Source organism: Dipteris shenzhenensis, chromosome 2 (assembly GCF_047967505.1).
Source record: "Dipteris shenzhenensis isolate YYH24624 ecotype China chromosome 2, Dip_SZ_1.0, whole genome shotgun sequence".
Lineage (NCBI taxonomy): Eukaryota > Viridiplantae > Streptophyta > Polypodiopsida > Gleicheniales > Dipteridaceae > Dipteris > Dipteris shenzhenensis.
The window spans coordinates 33,184,899-33,204,709 of NC_141597.1; the positions used below are offsets into that span (position 1 = coordinate 33,184,899).

General features: G+C 40.3%; 1 protein-coding gene across 1 annotated transcript in view; it reads right to left on the minus strand.

Annotated features, from left to right (window-relative positions):
- Positions 1–19,339, minus strand: part of LOC147904647 (pentatricopeptide repeat-containing protein At5g27110-like) — a 47,897-nt gene extending 28,558 nt beyond the window's left edge. Inside the window, exons 1-8 of the mRNA XM_087391995.1 lie at positions 17,328–19,339; positions 17,152–17,252; positions 16,849–16,941; positions 16,637–16,761; positions 16,319–16,423; positions 9,314–9,586; positions 9,119–9,211; positions 4,517–4,603 (exon numbers count right to left, since the gene is read on the minus strand). Coding sequence (XP_087248121.1) covers positions 4,517–4,603; positions 9,119–9,211; positions 9,314–9,586; positions 16,319–16,423; positions 16,637–16,761; positions 16,849–16,941; positions 17,152–17,252; positions 17,328–19,339 — 2,889 coding nt within the window. The remainder of the gene's footprint in view (positions 1–4,516; positions 4,604–9,118; positions 9,212–9,313; positions 9,587–16,318; positions 16,424–16,636; positions 16,762–16,848; positions 16,942–17,151; positions 17,253–17,327) is intronic.
- Between the last annotated feature and the right edge of the window lie 472 nt (positions 19,340–19,811).

Genomic DNA, 19,811 nt, shown 5'->3' on the forward strand with positions numbered 1-19,811 from the left:
AATTAGTTCTTTATTGCATAAGTTTATTCCTCTACAGCATGGAGATGGTATCATTGCATATGAGACAAAAGATTTAGGATTGAGAACACGTTTAATCCAGCCTGGTTGCATTGGATGTATTCCTCCTTGGCTAGAGGAGAATGATATTGTTTTGTTGAAGTCTTATCTTGATACAATATGCTCACCAAATGATCTCAAGTATGCCATTGTCAGAGATGTGGATCACATGCTAAATCAAGTTAAAGTAGCATGGCTAAAGCTGGTTCACACTGAGGAAAAGAGATGTAAGGTCTCGATGGAAGACAATGAATGGAAGGATTGGTGGTTTTATGTGTCTGTCAACAAGACGTGGAAAGTTATCAAGACAAAGAACATGGTAGTTCAGGGCAAAGCCAAGATAGTTCCTATCATGTGGCAATCTTAGCCATGTAGCTAGGATACATGAAGTTAACATCATTCAAGGAATTGGAAAACGGATTTGGTACGTATTTGTATTTGATTTCCTTGTACATCTATTTCTATTGTGTGTGTTTTTATTTAATACTAACAATAACTATACTCTTTTATGCTTATGTTGTGCATGATCAAGATGGCTAGCAACAACATGGACATGGCGGAGCTACTAAAGAAAATGATGAGTGAAGATGCAAGTTTCCTTTGACTCATGGATTCCATGGTTAGTTCAATTAAAGGTATGTCATTTTTTGTTGGATTTATGTTATGCATTTTGAGAGAGAAGGGGTTTAATTTATGGCATGTGTGTTTTCCATTTGGAGAATGCATGTGGCTGACTTTATGGCACGTATGTTATGCACTTAGAGAAAGAAGGTGGCTGAATTTCTGGCATTTATGTAATTGCATTTGGATGTAAGAGGGGGGGCTGAATTTATGGCATGTATGTTTTTGCATTTAGATATGAGAGAGAGGGCTGAATATATGGCATGTATGTTTTTTATATAGGGAAAATGCCTATGGGAGATGCATCAAAGGATGTGTCCTTCATAGAGAACAAGGAGCATCTCTCTTTGCAAGATAAATCTCAAGTTTCTGTTCCTCCGATCTCAGGGGCAAGTTTTACACCTATATATGATGAGGTGTTTAAACCACCCAAAATGAATAGTAGGGATAAGAACAAGCTATATGGGGAAAAGCTCCTAGAAAAGTGCTTTAGAGACCAGCATTCTCTATTGTTAGAAAACTACCATCATGTACGAAGGTGGTTCGAGGGAATAGAGACTGTTATAGATCTACGGCATAAAAAGGAAGAACAGCAGCATATTAACGGCATCATCCATGAGCGTCATCATGAGATAGTACCTCTAAAGTTTAGTGGAGTTGAATATAGCTAGAGAGGAAGATATATACAAGTGGTGGATCTCCTCAAAGCAGTCTAGCAGGAAATACTCGAAGAAGAGGACCCTTGTAAATAATGTCAGTTGGCCTTTCAATTATGTGATATTTTATAAAACTGTATATTTGTAATATAGATATGATCTAGTCAATGAATTCTATTGTGTTTCAAAGGGTGAAATGAGCAAAGTTCAGAGAAATCTGGAGCTTAACGCAACTAGTCCTTGTATTGACAAGTCTCCACATAATTCAATTTCAAAGAAGGACTTATGTTCAATACATTTAATGGTTCTCTAGCATGAAGTAAAAATTTGTATTTATTTTCATAATTTGTGCCACTTCTTACTTGGATTATTTAGCTCTTTAACAATTTATTGGAGATTCTATTTCTATTAAAGGAGAATTTCATGAACAAGGATATTCAACATCTCAGGTTGTTGACGCATTTGAAAGATATGTTTTTTCAAGAAAAATTAAGAATATCGTATACCAATTGAACTAAGTTCTCATTCCTTTGGATTTCAAAATGATATATAAGAGTTTAATAAAATTTCGTATGTCTATTTGAAACTTTTTAGAGATATATGGAGCCTCAAGCAACTACTCCTTGTATTGACGAGTCTCCACGTAATCTAATTTCAGAGAAGGTATGTTTATATTAATACCTTGAATGGTTCTCAACTTTTAGTAAAAAATTATACTTTTTCGTGTAATTTATGTGACATCTTACTTGGATTATTTAATTCATTGGCAGTCTATTGGAAATTCAGTTTCTATTGGAGGAGAATTTTATGGACAAGGATGTTCAACATCTGAGGTTGTTGAAGCATTTTCAATAAAAGATATGTTTTTAATTTTATAAAGAACATAAAATGTTTTTTTTAATAAAATTATATGTTGTTTTGTATAGATAGATAAGTTCATGGCGAAGAGATTCGAAGGGTTTGAGTATTATCACTCTGATCAGGTGTGTAAGTTTTAATCATGAGTTGTCTTCTATTTTGAAAAAGTATTATTAACCATTCAGTTATTCACAATTCATCTATCTTAAATATTTTATATCAGGATTCTTATGATGAAGCGAATGCTGATATGAATGACATGACATTTTCTAAGATGTTTCATGGTGACATCACTATAAATGAAGATAAGGTATGAATTGCCTTTAACTTTTAGATATGCTTATGATTGAAGCTATTTTCTTTGATTCAATTGTGATCAGCATCTTCTTTTTAGACAAGTTTTAATTTAATTTTGTCATATTTTTAGGATCCAATATCAAATGTGATTGATTCTACGAATGATATGTTTAGAAAAAGTGAACGAAAGGAAAAAGTAAAAGTTTTCATTTATGCAATACCCTTTAAAAGTAAAGCAAGTGCTTTGTATGCTTGTATTCTTTACATAATTCTTTCCAATGGCATTAATACTACTTGTTTATGATTCATAGGTGAGTGAAAAAATGAGAGATCACTTAGAACAAAAGACCGTGCAAAGAAGTGATAAATCCCAAGGAAAGAGATGCAAGGTATTCTTATATTTAGAATTTATTTTCTATGATTTGAAGTCTTTATACCTTGATTTTAATCTCAATTTTTTATTTGAATTAGAACTTAAAAGATATTCAAGGTACAGACATGGAGGTGACTACGATTTCAAGCGAGTATAAAAGAGTATGTGACAACCTTTTACATTAGGCTTGATTATTGAAATCATTTGCTTCGATTTTGTTAATATATGGTCACTTGTGTTGTTATTATGCCCTCGGGTGGATGACATTTCAGAGGAAAATATGGAGACGATACTTTTGAAATACATGGGAGTCCACACAATTCATGATATGTACTTTTCCTTAAAAAGTACATATGTGAAGCTTAAAAAGATGGAGAGTAGCTTCAAATAGTACTCTACAGACATCAAGAAACCAGCCAGTAACATTATGATAAGGGACATTGTGCATTGACTTATTGAAAGTCAAGAAGTTAGATTCATGAAAAAATCTGATGTGCTTAGTTTAGAAGATATAGAGATTTTGATATGACATTTAGCTTAATTCAAATAAGTCTTCAAAGATGTTATGTAGAGCTCGTTTAGCTCTCTTTGGTTGTCTTATATTTCTTATAGTAGAAGTTTTTTCAAAGAATTGAAAAAACTTCTCCTAAAAGAAATATAAGAGAACCAAAGAGAGCTAAATTTTTTTGAAAAAACTTCTACTATAAGAAATATAAGACAACCAAAGAGAGCTAAAAGAGCTCTACATAACATCTTTGAAGATTTATTTGAATCAAGCTAAATGTCATATCAAAATCTCTATATCTTCTAAACTAAGCACATCAGATTTTTTCATGAATCTAACTTTTTGACTTTCAATAAGTCAATGCACAATGTCCCTTATCATAATGTTACTGGTTGATTTCTTGATGTCTGTAGAGTACTATTTGAAGCTACTCTCCATCTTTTTAAGCTGAAAAAGTACATATCATGAATTGTGTGGACTCCCATGTATTTCAAAAGTATCGTCTCCATATTTTCCTCTGAAATGTCATCCACCCGAGGGCATAATAACAAAACAAGTGACGATACATTAATAAAATCGAAGCAAATGATTTCAATAATCAAGCCTAATGTAAAAGGCTGTCACATACTCTTTTATACTCGCTTGAATTCGTAGTCACCTCCATGTCTGTACCTTGAATATCTTTTAAGTCATAATTCAAATAAAAAATTGAGATTAAAATCAAGGTATAAAGACTTCAAATCATAGAAAATAAATTCTAAATATAAGAATACCTTGCATCTCTTTCCTTGGGATTTATCACTTCTTTGCACGGTCTTTTGTTCTAAGTGATCTCTCATTTTTTCACTCACCTATGAATCATAAACAAGTAGTATTAATGCCATTGGAAAGAATTATGTAAAGAATACAAGCATACAAAGCACTTGCTTTACTTTTAAAGGGTATTGCATAAATGAAAACTTTTACTTTTCCCTTTCGTTCACTTTTTCTAAACATATCATTCGTAGAATCAATCACATTTGATATTGGATCCTAAAAATATGACAAAATTAAATTAAAACTTGTCTAAAAAGAAGATGCTGATCACAATTGAATCAAAGAAAATAGCTTCAATCATAAGCATATCTAAAAGTTAAAGGCAATTCATACCTTATCTTCATTTATAGTGATGTCACCATGAAGCATCTTAGAAAATGTCATGTCATTCATATCAGCATTCGCTTCATCATAAGAATCCTGATATAAAATATTTAAGATAGATGAATTGTGAATAACTGAATGGTTAATAATACTTTTTCAAAATAGAAGACAACTCATGATTAAAACTTACACACCTGATCAGAGTGATAATACTCAAACCCTTCGAATCTCTTCGCCATGAACTTATCTATCTATACAAAACAACATATAATTTTATTAAAGAATTTATGTTCTTTATAAAATTAAAAACATATCTTTTATTGAAAATGCTTCAACAACCTCAGATGTTGAACATCCTTGTCCATAAAAATCTCCTCCAATAGAAACTGAATTTCCAATAGACCGCCAATGAATTAAATAATCCAAGTAAGATGTCACATAAATTACACGAAAAAGTATAATTTTTTACTAAAAGTTGAGAACCATTCAAGGTATTAATATAAACATACCTTCTCTGAAATTAGATTACGTGGAGACTCGTCAATACAAGGAGTAGTTGCTTGAGGCTCCATATATCTCTAAAAAGTTTCAAATAGACATATAAAATTTTATTAAACTCTTATATATCATTTTGAAATCCAAAGGAATGAGAACTTAGTTCAACTGGTATACGATATTCTTAATTTTTCTTGAAAAAACATATCTTTCAAATGCGTCAACAACTTGAGATGTTGAATATCCTTGTTCATGAAATTCTCCTCTAACAGAAATAAAATCTCCAATAAATTGCTAAAGAGCTAAATAATTCAAGTAAGAAGTGGCACAAATTATGAAAATAAATACAAATTTTTACTTCATGCTAGAGAACCATTAAATGTATTAAACATAAGTCCTTCTTTGAAATTGAATTATGTGGAGACTTGTCAATACAAGGACTAGTTGCGTTAAGCTCCAGATTTCTCTGAACTTTGCTCATTTCACCCTTTGAAACACAATAGAATTCATTGACTAGATCATATCTATATTACAAATATACAGTTTTATAAAATATCACATAATTGAAAGGCCAACTCACATTATTTACAAGGATCCTCTTCTTCGAGTATTTCCTGCTAGACTGCTTTGAGGAGATCCACCACCTGTATATATCTTTCTCTCTCTAGCTATATTTAACTCCACTAAACTTTAGAGCCACTATCTCATGATGACGCTCATGGATGATGCCTTTAATATGCTGCTGTTCTTCCTTTTTATGCCGTAAATCTATAACAGTCTCTATTCCCTCGAACCACCTTCGTACACGATGGTAGTTTTCTAACAATAGAGAATGCTGGTCTCTAAAGCACTTTTCTAGGAGCTCTTTCCCATATAGCTTGTTCTTATCCCTACTATTCATTTTGGGTGGTTTAAACACCTCATCATATGTAGGTGTAAAACTTGCCCCTAAGATCGGAAGAACAGAAACTTGAGATTTATCTTGCAAAGAGACACGCTCCTTGTTCTCTATGAAGGACACATCCTTTGATGCATCTCCCATAGTCATTTTCCCTATATAAAAAACATACATGCCATATATTCAGCCCCTTCTCTCATATCTAAATGCAAAAACATACATGCCATAAATTCAGCCCCCCCTCTTACATCCAAATGCAATTACATAAATGCCAGAAATTCAGCCACCTTCTTTCTCTAAGTGCATAACATACGTGCCATAAAGTCAGCCACATGCATTCTCCAAATGGAAAACACACATGCCATAAATTAAACCCCCTTCTCTCTCAAAATGCATAACATAAATCCAACAAAAAATGACATATCTTTAATTGAACTAACCATGGAATCCATGAGTCCAAGGAAACTTGCATCTTCACTCATCATTTTCTTTAGTAGCTCCGTCATGTCCATGTTGTTGCTAGCCATCTTGATCATGCACAACATAAGCATAAAAGAGTATAGTTATTGTTAGTATTAAATAAAAACACACAAAATAGAAATAGATGTACAAGGAAATCAAATATAAATACGTACCAAATCCGTTTTCCAATTCCTTGAATGATGTTAACTTCATGTATCCTAACTACATGCCTAAGATTGCCACATGATAGGAACTATCTTGGCTTTGCCCTGAACTACCATGTTCTTTGTCTTGATAACTTTCCACGTCTCGTTGACAGACACACAAAATCACCAATCCTTCCATTCATTGTCTTCCATCGAGACCTTACATCTCTTTTCCTCAGTGTGAACCAGCTTTAGCCATGCTACTTTAACTTGATTTAGCATGTGATCCACATCTCTGACAACGGCATACTTGAGATCATTTGGTAAGCATATTGTATCAAGATAAGACTTCAACAAAACAATATCATTCTCCTCTAGCCAAGGAGGAATACATCCAATGCAACTAGGCTGGATTAAACGTGTTCTCAATCCTAAATCTTTTGTCTCATATGCAATGATACCACCTCCATGCTGTAGAGGAATATACTTATGCAATAAAGAACTAATTGGCCTTATACAATTCCATGTGTATGGCAAATATGCATTTTGTAGGACACTCATGCCAGTGGTGCCATCAACATCTATTCTTTCATATCCTCTTTCAACAACAATGCGTTGCCTATAGTAGTGTGCTCCAAAGAATAGTTGCATGTCACCATTATGTTGAAAGGAAAAAAACGATGCTATACATGCTTTCCAGTGTCCCACACTAGAGACTAATGTTGCATCCTCTTCAGATTTTACGATAACCTTATCTTCAATCTTATAAACCTCACCCTCAAACATAATTTTTTTGTATTCTGTTACTCTTTCAATCCTGAATTGAGGATTTTACTCTACATACCTTCTTTCCTCACTTGTTGCATATCTAACTTTTGACTTCTTTCATATCCTCTTTCAACAACAATGCGTTGCCTATAGTAGTGTGCTCCAAAGAATAGTTGCATGTCACCATTATGCTGAAAGGAAAAAAACGATGCTATACATGCTTTCCAGTGTCCCACACTAGAGACTAATGTTGCATCCTCTTCAGACTTTACGATAACCTTATCTTCAATCTTATAAACCTCACCCTCAAACATAATTTTTTTGTATTATGTTACTCTTTCAATCCTGAATTGAAGATTTTGCTCTACATACCTTCTTTCCTCACTTATTGCGTATCTAACTTTTGGCTTCTTTCTTGCTATTACAATACCCTTTTGGCCAATGACTCTTTGGCAAGGACAGTCTTTCACATGCAATGTAGCTAAACTCCATAAATGTTTCGGTTTTTCAATGGATAATACATGTATCAATCCTAATGAATGCCATTGAGGGCAGTCATAACATCCATGTTTGTCCACTAAATATCCATCTAGGACTGAAAGAACTCCATGAAACTCTTTCAACATCCTTTGATGAGGAAACAACCTATCAGTATCTTCTTGAATATGTAGAAAGACCCATGTGAAAAATCTCCTTCGATGATAGTTTGCATATGAAATCTCATTGTCCTTATTGTTTGTTTTGATGCTAGCATATGTTGAGACCATACGCTCATATATGTAGCACCAAAACCCATCGTGGCTGCCATGTCGCAAAATATCATCAAAAAATTCTCCGAAACCTGCAACATGCTCTAATGGAGCTGAGTTTCTTCCAATCCACTCTTCTGATCTTACTCTCCATGAAGCAAGCAATACCCTCAGAGTGTTTATGTCTTCTTGAGACCATTCATTACTTCTAGTATAGTTATAAAAGGCATGAGTAATATCTATGATCAAGAGACCCAAATCATAGAATTTCTTAGGAATACCTTGGACTTCACTCAGGACATAAGGAAGACACCATTGTACGAACTTTTGTGTTTCCTCTGCCTTGTAGCTCTCAAAATACTTGCTAGGAAACCTTGGCCATCGACCATATCGAATGGAATAAGATGTGGCCAATGTCATTCTATGAGTTGCTTCATCAATTTCTTTCTTCACTCTATTATCGATCTCTCTCATTAAATAGCTCATGTACTTTGAAAACATATTCAATGCTAGTATGTGCATACAATTGTACACAAGATTAAGAGATAAGTTGAACCCATAAAGATCATATAATCTGCATAGACGTGATCTACATGAAAAACCAGCCTCTTTGAGAATGTCTTCACGTTGCGTTTGAGTGCTTGCTCGCTCTGCAAGAAGCAAGTCTCTCAACATATCTTTTGTGGACCTCTTGGCTGGAGCATATCTGAATTGGAATCTATTTTGGTCATAAAGGTGTCGATCCTTCACATTCTAAAGTAGCTATAGGTTTGTCTCTACGACAAAAAGCTTGGCCACCATCTTTAAAAGTTCCAATCTTACATTGAGCTGGATGGTCACCAGTCACCATTATAAGCATAGCACGTGCTTTGAAGGTCTGGGAAAAAGAGCTATCATGCCCAGAAATTAAAGGCATTGGATAATTGAAATCTATATCAATTCCATCTATGAACAAACTCTCTAATTCATCTATCAAAGGTTTCATAAAAACATGAAAGAGTTTGCTTGAGCTTCCTATAATTTTTTTGCAACTAAATGGAATGAACAAGACTGGTATTGCTCCAATTATCGACTTCTTTCCACAATTCAGAACCTTTATCTCGACGACGCCACAATTCTTCTGGGTTGTTCTTGATGTCTGGAACCCATCCCAGTGCAATAAGAGAGCAAAATTGTGTGGATCTCCCTGTATATGTAAACAAAGACACATTTACAGTACAACATTACGTGGAATCCTCGAACATAAATTAATTAGAGACCACACATAGTATATATTAGGAAAATTTACCTTACAGAGTCTTTGGGGACCTTGTATCAGAGCTCGACAAGCCTTGCAAACAAATTTGTAAATTTTCTCACGTTCTTTCCAACCCTCCAAAAGTGCTTCCGATTTAAGTAAAGATGACCATGCTGCATAAGCTTGTTTGCAATACCCCTTCTCACATACCAATGGCAACTCAAACTCCGATTCTGAATCCCAAAACTCTGTAACACTTTTACATTTACTGCCATCCTTAAACTCATCAATTTTCATTAGAATTGTTCGATACCAGCCATTTGTCTTTATTTTGCCACATTTTCAATAATTCGTGACATAAAGATCTACTTTTAGCAAGTAGTTTCAATTGTTCACCAATCGAAATGTAGTCAAAACATAACATTTTCTTTGTAGGCACTGCACATTTCTCACACTTCTCACAACATGTTAAACAATTGCGCTTTAATTTTCTCTTTCCAGTGACATTTCTATTGCATTGGCATTCAACAGTGTTACCACTATAAGCGTCCTCTTTGCTTGGTAGATAGAGTATTGGAGCATGTATGGAATCCTCTTTCCCTTGACATATTCTATATCTCTTTGATTCAACCATTCCAAGCCTTGTCAACAAAGTACTTAATTGCTCCCAACATGTGGGAACAATTATTCCATTTAGACTTCCATCCCATGTTTCTGGAAGTTGGACCAATAGTTTACTCAGACTCGATCTTTTACCGCCTTCATGTGTTGTAGACCTAGGACCACCCATATCTCCAAATAGAATTTTAAGCATACTATCTTGAAACTCCACTGAAGCTTGATGTCCATCCCAAAGAGCTTGCAACTCAATCAATCTTTGTATGATTTTATCAGCGAGAGATAAATGGCTATCCTCTCCTAAAGCATCCATGTTATCCTCTTCATCATCCAACCTATCTTGTTCATGCATATCAGTAAATTCATCGTTCCCTTCCATCTGATGCATAGGCTCATTGTTCTCCTCTTCTTCAGGTCCACAAGAGCTAAAGTGTGGAGCATGCAAACCAAGATTTTCTGCAATAGTTTCAAATCGCTCATCGACTTGCATATGCCTTGCATAAGTTGATGGAGCGACCAAGCGGCCACCATGGCAATAAGTTTCACATCTACACCATACCCGCCTCCGTCGATTAGATGATTCAATGAGTTCTTCATTCACTGCAGTATCATTGTCAATAGAGTTCTCCTCATTCACATTCCTCAAAATTGATGCGTGTAAGTTTCCAATGGATTCTTGTTGCAAATGCACATAATATGTCCTCCGGCTCACATCTTGATAGCCAAGAGGCGAATGCCTACACCTATAATTGCATCTATATCTCGCATAGAAGCATAAAGATATAGAACCATATAGAAACATGCGCAAACATAAACATATTATCTATATGCCTCAATTGCTTCGAGAGACAAATGAACTATTTCCAAATGAAACATGGAAGCATAAACAATGGCATCTAGCATAGGCATATTGAAACATAGAAGCAATTGTTGAACTATTAATTGACATAGGCATATAGAAGGATAGGCAATCAAATAGGTATATGGAAACATAAAAGCATAAAGAAACATAGAGGCATTTCCAACATAGAGGCATAAGGCATATTGAAGCATAGATAGGCATACGTAGAACAGCGGTAGCACTCATAGTTTCATCAATTCTAAGACCTTAAAGAAGGTGGGACTGATTGCTACTGAGATTGATCATGGGCTGAGAGTAGAGGTGGCAAACGGACAGCATTTGGTCAGTAAATTATGTTGCCAAGATGCAAGGATCAAGCTCTCTGAGGATTATGAATTTGCTAGCGATCTCTTGGCACTGGATATGGGCCCAATAGATGCTGTCCTGGGCTGCAATTGGCTGAAATCTTTGGGTAAAATCAGCATAGATTTAAATGCCCTATCGCTCAGCTTTGTCCACAAGGGTAGAACTATAGCATTGCATGGCATTGCCACTCCTAAATTGCAGGTCATTTCAGGAAAGGCAGTTAGCTAGAGAGCTCAGGAAGGAGCATGCCCTCTACGCATTGAATGTGTCAGTATCTCAGGGGGGTAGCATTCCCCGTGTTGAGGATTGTGATATGCAGCAGTTGCTATTGGAGTTTGCTGGTGTATTTGTTGATATGCCATCCCAATTGCCTCCCAAGAGGGATGTGGATCATGCCATTCTTCTAGAGCCTGGCAGTAAGCCCATAAACAAAGCCCCATACCATCTCTCTAAGGTTGAGCGGGAGAAAGTGGCATTACAAGTGCAGGAATTTCTTGAGAAGAACTTCATCTCTCATAGCACTTCTCCTTTTGCTTCTCCGGTGCTTTTGGTGAAGAAGAAGGATGACATGTGCATTGATTACAGGGATCTAAATAAGGCCACTATCAAGAACAAGTTTCCAATCCCCAAGATAGATAACCTGTTGGATGAATTCAAGGATGCTCAGTTTTTCACGAAGATAGATTTGAGGTTTGGTTACCATCAAATCAGGGTGAAAGAAGGAGATGAGCACAAGACAGCCTTCCGCACAAAGCGCGGCTTGTATGAATTCAAGGTGATGCCTTTTGGATTGACTAATGCACCGGCCACCTTCCAAGCACTCATGAACAAGATATTGCAGCCACTTCTTTTCAGATGCGTGTTGGTTTTCTTTGATGATATCCTCATTTACAGCAAGGATAGACAAGAGCACATTAAGCATCTGAAGCAAGTGCTGGAAATTTTGAGGATGCATCAGCTTTATGCAAAAGCCAGCAAATGCACTTTGATGGCAAAGGAGGTTGAGTACCTGGGATATGTTGTGAGTAGACATGGCATTCGGATGGATCCTGCAAAGGTGAAATGCATCAAAGATTGGCCACAGCCACAAAACCCCACCCACTTGAGAGGATTTTTAGGTCTTGCTTTCTTCTACAGGCGCTTTATTCGCAAATTTGCCAAGAGGGCAGCTCCTCTTACTGACCTTTTGAAGAAGGATGCTTTTGGGTGGTCAAAGGAAGCACAAAGCAACTTCGAACACCTAAAATTTGCTCACTCATGCACCTATCTTGGTATGCCCTGATTTTTCGCGTCCTTTCATTGTGGAGGCAGATGCCAATGGCAAAAGATTGGGGGCTGTTCTGAGGCAAGAACATGGGGTAATAGCCTTTGAAAGCAGAAAGTTTGACGCCAAAGAACTCAATTTGCATGTTTATGATCAAGAGATGCTTGCTATCTTGCATGCTTTCAAGAAATGGAACCACTATCTGTACAAGTAAAATTAAGATAAAAACAGATCATAGGACACTCAGATTCTTCCTCACCCAGCCAAATTTGTCATATAAGCAGAAGAGGTGGTTGGCTGCAGTCCAATCCTATGATTTTGACATTGAGTACAGAAAAGGGAAGGAAAATGTGGTTGCAGATGCCTTGTCCAAGATGTGAGCTTGCAATTTGTCTGCTATCTCTACCATATATCAAGAGTGGATTCATGGCATTCAGGAAGAGTATATGCAGAATTCTAAAGCAGCTCTCATTTTTTTCAGAATTGCAGAAGCCTTCTAGTCATGGTCATCTGGATTTCAAATTGCATACTGGGCTGTTGTGGTGCCAAGACAAGATTTATTTAGTGCCAGACTCAAAATACCACCAGCTGGTTTTGCAAGAAAGGCAAGAAATGCACTCCTCTCCCATGGCTGGACATGCGGGTATCACTAAAACATATGAAAGAATCAAGTAGAGCTTTATCTGGGAAGGCATGTGGAGAGATGTGGTTAAATACGTGGCTGAAAGTGGACAGCAAATTACCCGCAGGTCTCTTGCAGCCATTATCCATTCCAGAGGGCAAATGAACGCACATAGCAATGGATTTCATCACACGATTGCCTTCTACAGAGAGGGGATGGGACAGCATCTTTGTTGTGGTGGATAGAATGACAAAACAGGCCCATTTCATACCCACTAAGACCCTGTATTCAGCATCACAGGTTGCTTGGCAATTCATTGAACATGTCTTTAAGCATCATGGTTTCCCTCAGGAAATTGTTAGTGACAAAGATGCAAAGTTTATGGGTCACTTTTGGCAGGAGATATTTACAGTAGTGGGTACTTTACTCACACCTAGCACTCCTTACCATCCTGAGACTGATGGATAGTTGGAAAGGGTGAACAAATGGGTGGAGGAATATTTGCGGCATTTTTGTCATGTTACTCAAAAGTCTTGGGATAAATGGTTCACTTGCTAAATTTTGCTACAACAATACCAAGCATCTCTCCATTGGCATGAGCCCCGTTTGAGGCAATGTACGGATGCAAGGTCGGGATGCCCTCTTCAATTGGTGACATGGCTGTGAAAAATCAGCAAGCACGGAATGACTTGGAGAGGATGGATGCCCTTCTGCACTTGGCAAAAAGGAAAATGCAGGATGCCCAAGCCAAGCAGAAGAAATATGCGGATGAACGCAGGAGATATTTGTCTTTCAAAGACGGAGATTATGTGCATTTGCGTCTCCGTAAGAACCGTTATGCCTCGCTGAAAGGTAATACCAACACAAAGCTTGCTCATAGGTATTACGGTCCTTACAGGATCATCCGCAAGGTTGGAGAGGTAGCATATCAGTTGGAGCTACCCAGTACCTCCAAGATCCATGATGTTTTCCATGTGTCTTTGCTGAAACCACATGTTGGACAGCATGTCCATGTTCTTCCAGAGTTGCCACCTATGGATGAAGAGGGCCACATCCTCTATGTCCCGAAGTGCATCATGGGTTTCAAGGACCATGTACTCCAGAACAAGGCGTACGTAGAGTATCTTATCAAGTGGCAGGGATTCCCTAAGGATGAAAATTCATGGCAGCCAAAAAGCATTGTCCAGGACCACCCCTATCTCCTACCGGATTAATTAGTAGTTGCTGTTTGCTGCACTTTTGGACAGCCATGGTGTGAAATTTTGAGGGCAAAATTCTATGGGAAGGGATGTCTGTAATGAAGGGGGAAAAGGGCCAAGTTAGAGATCCTTTAGGTGGAAATTGTGGAAGGACTATATAAGTCCCCATCCACCCCCTACTATGTACTTTTTGATGTGACATCTAATCCTATCTACTCTCCCTTCCTCCTTGCCTACACTCACTCACTCTCTCTCTCTCTTCCCTACTCCCTCTCTTTCCTCCCTCATTCTCTCTCTCCTACCCCTTCTTCTCCCTTCTTCCCCTATCTCTCTCTCCTTCTGCTAGTCTATCCCCCTTTCTCCAAATCTGCCCCTACCCCCTTTTCTACAGCAACTTGGATCAGCAAAGAGAGCCGGCACGGTACCACCAAGAGAGGTACGCAGGATCACACACAAAACAGAGGGTGCCGAGAGCACACTCTATTGAGGTCTGGCCCATCACAACTTTCCACCAACAGAGATGGGGAATCACCTTGGACATAGCCTAGAGAGTTCAGAGATCGAGGAGACCGCATCCCTTACCACAGCGCGAGATAACTCGTTAGACGCAAATACAAGATATTTTCACAGCTCGCCAAGCTATTACTGTGCCGGTCTTTGGTTTCAGAGTCCAAGCTCTAAGATTTACTTGATTCAGCTTGTACTTGATTGATTATGATTTTGCTATCATAGATTAGTACTCAGCAAGCGCCCTAGCGCGCCATTTGCTCCAGCACACTGAGGCGCTTATGAGTCTACCTTTTTTTGTGCACTTTGTCCCATAGGCCTGCGAGGCCTCCCGCGGACACTAATACATCTCTCTCTCTCTCTCTCTCTCTCTCTCTCTCTCATATGGGGGCTCACAAGTGGTGAGGTGACTCCTAATTTCCAATTACCAGAAGCAGAGCCTCCTTGCCATTCCCATTCTGGGTGCACCCTCTACCATAGCAATCCACCAGACCACATCTAGCAGGGGCATTTCTGTGAGAAGTGAAGCGGAAATGAACAGAAGTAATACTTAGAGAGAGAGAGAGAGAGAGAGAGAGAGAGAGACTCACACACACCACACTGAGAAGGAGAGAAAGACACAAGAGAACTGCAAGTGATCTCTGGCAAAAGCCCCGCTACAACTGCGGGGAAACCTCTGCACAACAGGCTGCTGAAGAGCTATACAGGACAGCTCAAAAACCTTAACCACTGGAGGCACACAGGGGTGGAAGAACTGCTCCACAACCCTGCTCCAGAACTCGCACAACTGGGCTCGCTATGCTGCTCCAGCAAGCACACTACAGGCTGGAAGAACTGCTCCAGTTGGTGATGGAGAATGAGGGCTAAGGGGCGGGGGCTATAAATAGCCCCCAGCAGCAGGGGGGCATATAGCTGACCCCCTGCCCTAGGTGGCCAACCAGCAAGGGAGGGTGGGCCGACCCACCTCTGCCCTATAAAAGGGCCTGGTAGCAGCCGTCCAAGGGGCTGGTCCCCTGCGCCGTAAGGGCCGATTGCCCTGCACTCCACACTAAGCTATAAAGGGCTCAAAGACAGCCCAAGGGGAGCCTCTCCTGGCCAACAACCCCGACCAGGCTGCCACTGACTGCAGCCCTACAGGAGGCTGCCACACTGCCACATAGCCTCCAAGTCTGGGCAGACACATGGTGACCACCCTCACGGGGTGCCGGCACACCCACAACACAGGCACTCACTCATCTACCCTAGCCTCACAATGGGCAGACACACCTACAAGCAAGGCCCTCTCTCTCTCTAGGTGACACCAGGAGATGTTGACCTCGAACAATCTCTTCAACACATACCGTGTATCATCCAGGCACCCACACTTGCCATATATTGCCAGCAACAGTGGCATGATAATAACAAAACTTATTAGTTATATTATATCACATATCTAAGCCCTCGCATTGTGTATTGTATTCGATAAGAAATTGAATGTTGTTCCTATGAACATTCCTACTCAACCTCTCCAACTCCACGTGTATCCTCCAGTTGACGACATGATGCTGTGGCTTCAACAGCAAATTCATGCACTAATTTAATCACCCCAATTCTGGCACTTTCTTTAAACCATTGCAATGAATTGACTTCTCAGCTTTACCATTTCATCAGACCTACCTGCATTAGCATGAATGTTTGCTAGCAATACATATGGAGAAGCATTCCTGGGATCTAACTCGAAAACAAAATTCGCAGCACGCACAGCCTGATCCACATGACTATTAAATCTGCATGATGATAGCAAGCTCAACCATGCTGGTGCAACGTGTTGAAATGGCATGCTGAGGATCAATGTCTCTGCCTCTTCAAATTGTCCTCCTCTCCCAAGAAGATCAATCATGCATGCATAATGCTCTACTGAAGGAATTATGCCATAATTTCTTTTCATTGAAGCAAAATATTTCCTTCCATCCATTACCTCACCTGTATGGCTACATGCAGTGAGAACACAGATGAAGGTTATCTCGTTGGGCTTATAGCCTTCTGCCTGCATTTGCTGAAACAGTTGTAGAGCCCCCTTGCCATATCCATTCTGGGCACACCCTGCAATCATGGCATTCCAGGAGACCACATCTGGCAGGGGCATCTCTGCAAACACAGCCCATGCATCATCCAGGCACCCGCACTTGCCATACATATTCAGAAGGGTATTAGCGAAAAAAACATGCGGCTCCCAGCTGTTGACAGCAACAGTAGCATGCAGCTCTCGTCCCTCTTTTAGGGCTGCCAGACCAGCACAAGCATCCAAAACACATAGCAAAGTGATCTGGTTTGGCTCAAAGCCTTCAGCCTGCATTTGACCAAACAGTTGTAGGGCCTCCTTGCCATGTCGGTTCTGGGTGCATGCTGCCATCATGGCATTCCAGGAGACCACATCCAACAATGGCATCTCTGCAAACACAGCCCTTGCGTCATCCAGGCTCGTACACTTACCGTACATACTAACAAGGGTGTTCCCCACAACAGCGCACGACTCCCATCCATAGCTAGCAGCAGTGGCATGTATCTCCCAGCCTTCTTCTAGGGCTGCCACACTGGCACAGGCATCCAAAATGCAGATGAAGGTGATATTGTCTGTCTTGTAGCCCTCTGCTTGCATTTGACAAAACAATTGTAGGGCCTCCTTGCTCTGCCCATTCTGGGCTAATGCAGCCAGCATGGCATTCGAGGAGACCACGTGCAGCAATGGCATCTCTGTAAACACAGCCTTCGCATCATCCAAGTTCCCACACTTGCCATACATATTGGTGAGGGCTGTCCCCACAACAACATCAGACTCCCATCTATTGCCAACAACAGTAGAATGTATCTCTTGACCCTCGCCTAGGGCTAATGCACCAGCACATGCATCCAAATAGCAGACAAAGGAAATCTTGTTTGGCTCAAAGCCTTCTGCCTGCATTTGACCAAACAGTTCTATGGCCTCCTTACCATGCCCGTTCTGGGCACATGCTGCTATCATAGCACTCCAGGAGACCACATCCCGCAATGGCATCTCTACAAACACAGCCCTTGCATCATTCAGGCTCCCACACTTGCCATACATATTAACTAGGGCTGTTCTTACAACAAGGTCTAAGTGCCATGCGTTGCAAGTAACAGAAGCATGCAGCTCTTGACCTTCTTCTATTGCTGCCACACTGGCACACCCATCCAAAAGGCAGATGAAGGTGATATTGCTTGGCTCAACACCTTCAGCCTGCATTTGACTAAAAAGTTGTAGGGCCTCCTTGCCAAGACCACTCTGGGCATACACTGCCATCATGGCATTCCAGGAGACCAGACTCCGTAGAGGCATCTCAGCAAATACAGCCCTTGCATCATCCAAGCCTCCACACTTGCCATACATACTGACAAGGGCTGTTTCCATGACATCATCTGACTCCCATCCATTGCCAGCAACAGTGGCATGGATCTCTAGACCCTCTTCTAGGACTGCCACGCTAGCAGCGGCATCCAATACACATAGGAAGGTGACCTTGTCAGGCTCCAAGCCTTCTGCCTGCATTTCCGCAAACAGCGCTAGGGCCTCCTTGCCATGCCCGTTCAGGGCACAAACTGCCACCAATGCACTCCAGGACACCACATTCCGCAGTGGCATCTCTCCAAATACAGCCCTGGCATCATTCAGGCTCCCACACTTCCCATACATATTAATGAGGGAATTTCCTACTACGATATCTGACTCCCATCCTTTGCAAGCAACAATAGCATGCATCCCCCGACCCTCTTCTAGGGCTGCTACACTGGAACACGCATCCAAACTGCTGATGAACGTGATCAGGGTTGCCTCTAAGCCTTGTTCCTGCATTTGACTAAACAATTGAAGGGCCTCCTGGCCATGATTGTTTTGGGCACATGTTGTCATCATTGCATTCCAAGAGACAACATCTCGCACCTGCATGTCCATAAACACAGCCCTTGCATCATCCACGTTCCTACACTTGCCATACATATTGACGAGGGCTGTCCCCACAACTATATCTACCTCCCATCCATTGCTAGCAATGGAAGCATGCATCTCTCGACCCTCTTCTAGGGCTTCCACACTGGCAGAGGCATCCAACATGGAAATAAAGGTAATTTTGTCTGGCTCGAAGCCTTCTGCCAGCATTTGACCAAACAATTGTAGGGCATCCATGCCGTACCTATTCTGGGCAAACGCTGCGATCATTATCGTCCAAGTATACAGATTCCTACACTTTATTTGGTCAAACACAGCACGAGCATCCCCTAGGCTCCCGCACTTGCTGTACATTTGGACAAGAAGATTACTCAGAAATGTGTCCCCTGCATATCTACTCCTCGTCATGTGTTCATGCACATGTTCACCGTCAGACAAGGCTTTGGCCTTGGTGCAACGCCTCAAAAGGGAGGCGTAGGTGGCAACATCTGTCTGGGGGTGCAGCTGGCTGAGGATCTGCTCACTCAAGCTTTCAGGACAGCAGTCGACATTTCTGGCAAGGTCAGTGTGCGTATGACCAGCCTTTCTAATTCCAAGCTTGCTTAGCACTTCTTCGGCAAGCTTTGGCCCGCTGAAAACGGGTTGCTCGGTCTCCATCCACCGCAAATCAGGGATAGGCAACGATCCCAGGACACCAAAGTGTAATTTCCTGACCATAGCACAAGCGCTCGGCGGAGTGCAACATGATACCCTATGTGCTAGTCTTGTCTGCAAGGACAGCGGCTCAATTACAAGATGAGGCATGTTGGATGGCCAAGGACAAGCGCAACAGAGTAGCGCCATGCGAGGACATTTGATATGTGTCACTAAAAATCACCAGAGAGAGATTGGCAATGATGCCAGTCACAAACGGACCGTGTTCAATAATAAGAGCATTTCTGTCACTCTGCCTCACTCTCTCTCTCTCTCTCTCTCTCTCTCCCCCCCCTTCTTCTCCCGGCCCTTCTGCCTAGTTTCACGGCCTTCTTGAAACTAAGAGCTCTTACGGTAGTCATTCGTTTCTAGCTTTAATTCTTGCTCCTGAATTTGTCTCGAAAATCTCGTACCTCCTTTGTTCATCGAGCTGAAGTTCGTACACAGCAACTATCGACTAACGCTATCGTCCAGTTCACAAATCTCTGGAAGTTTA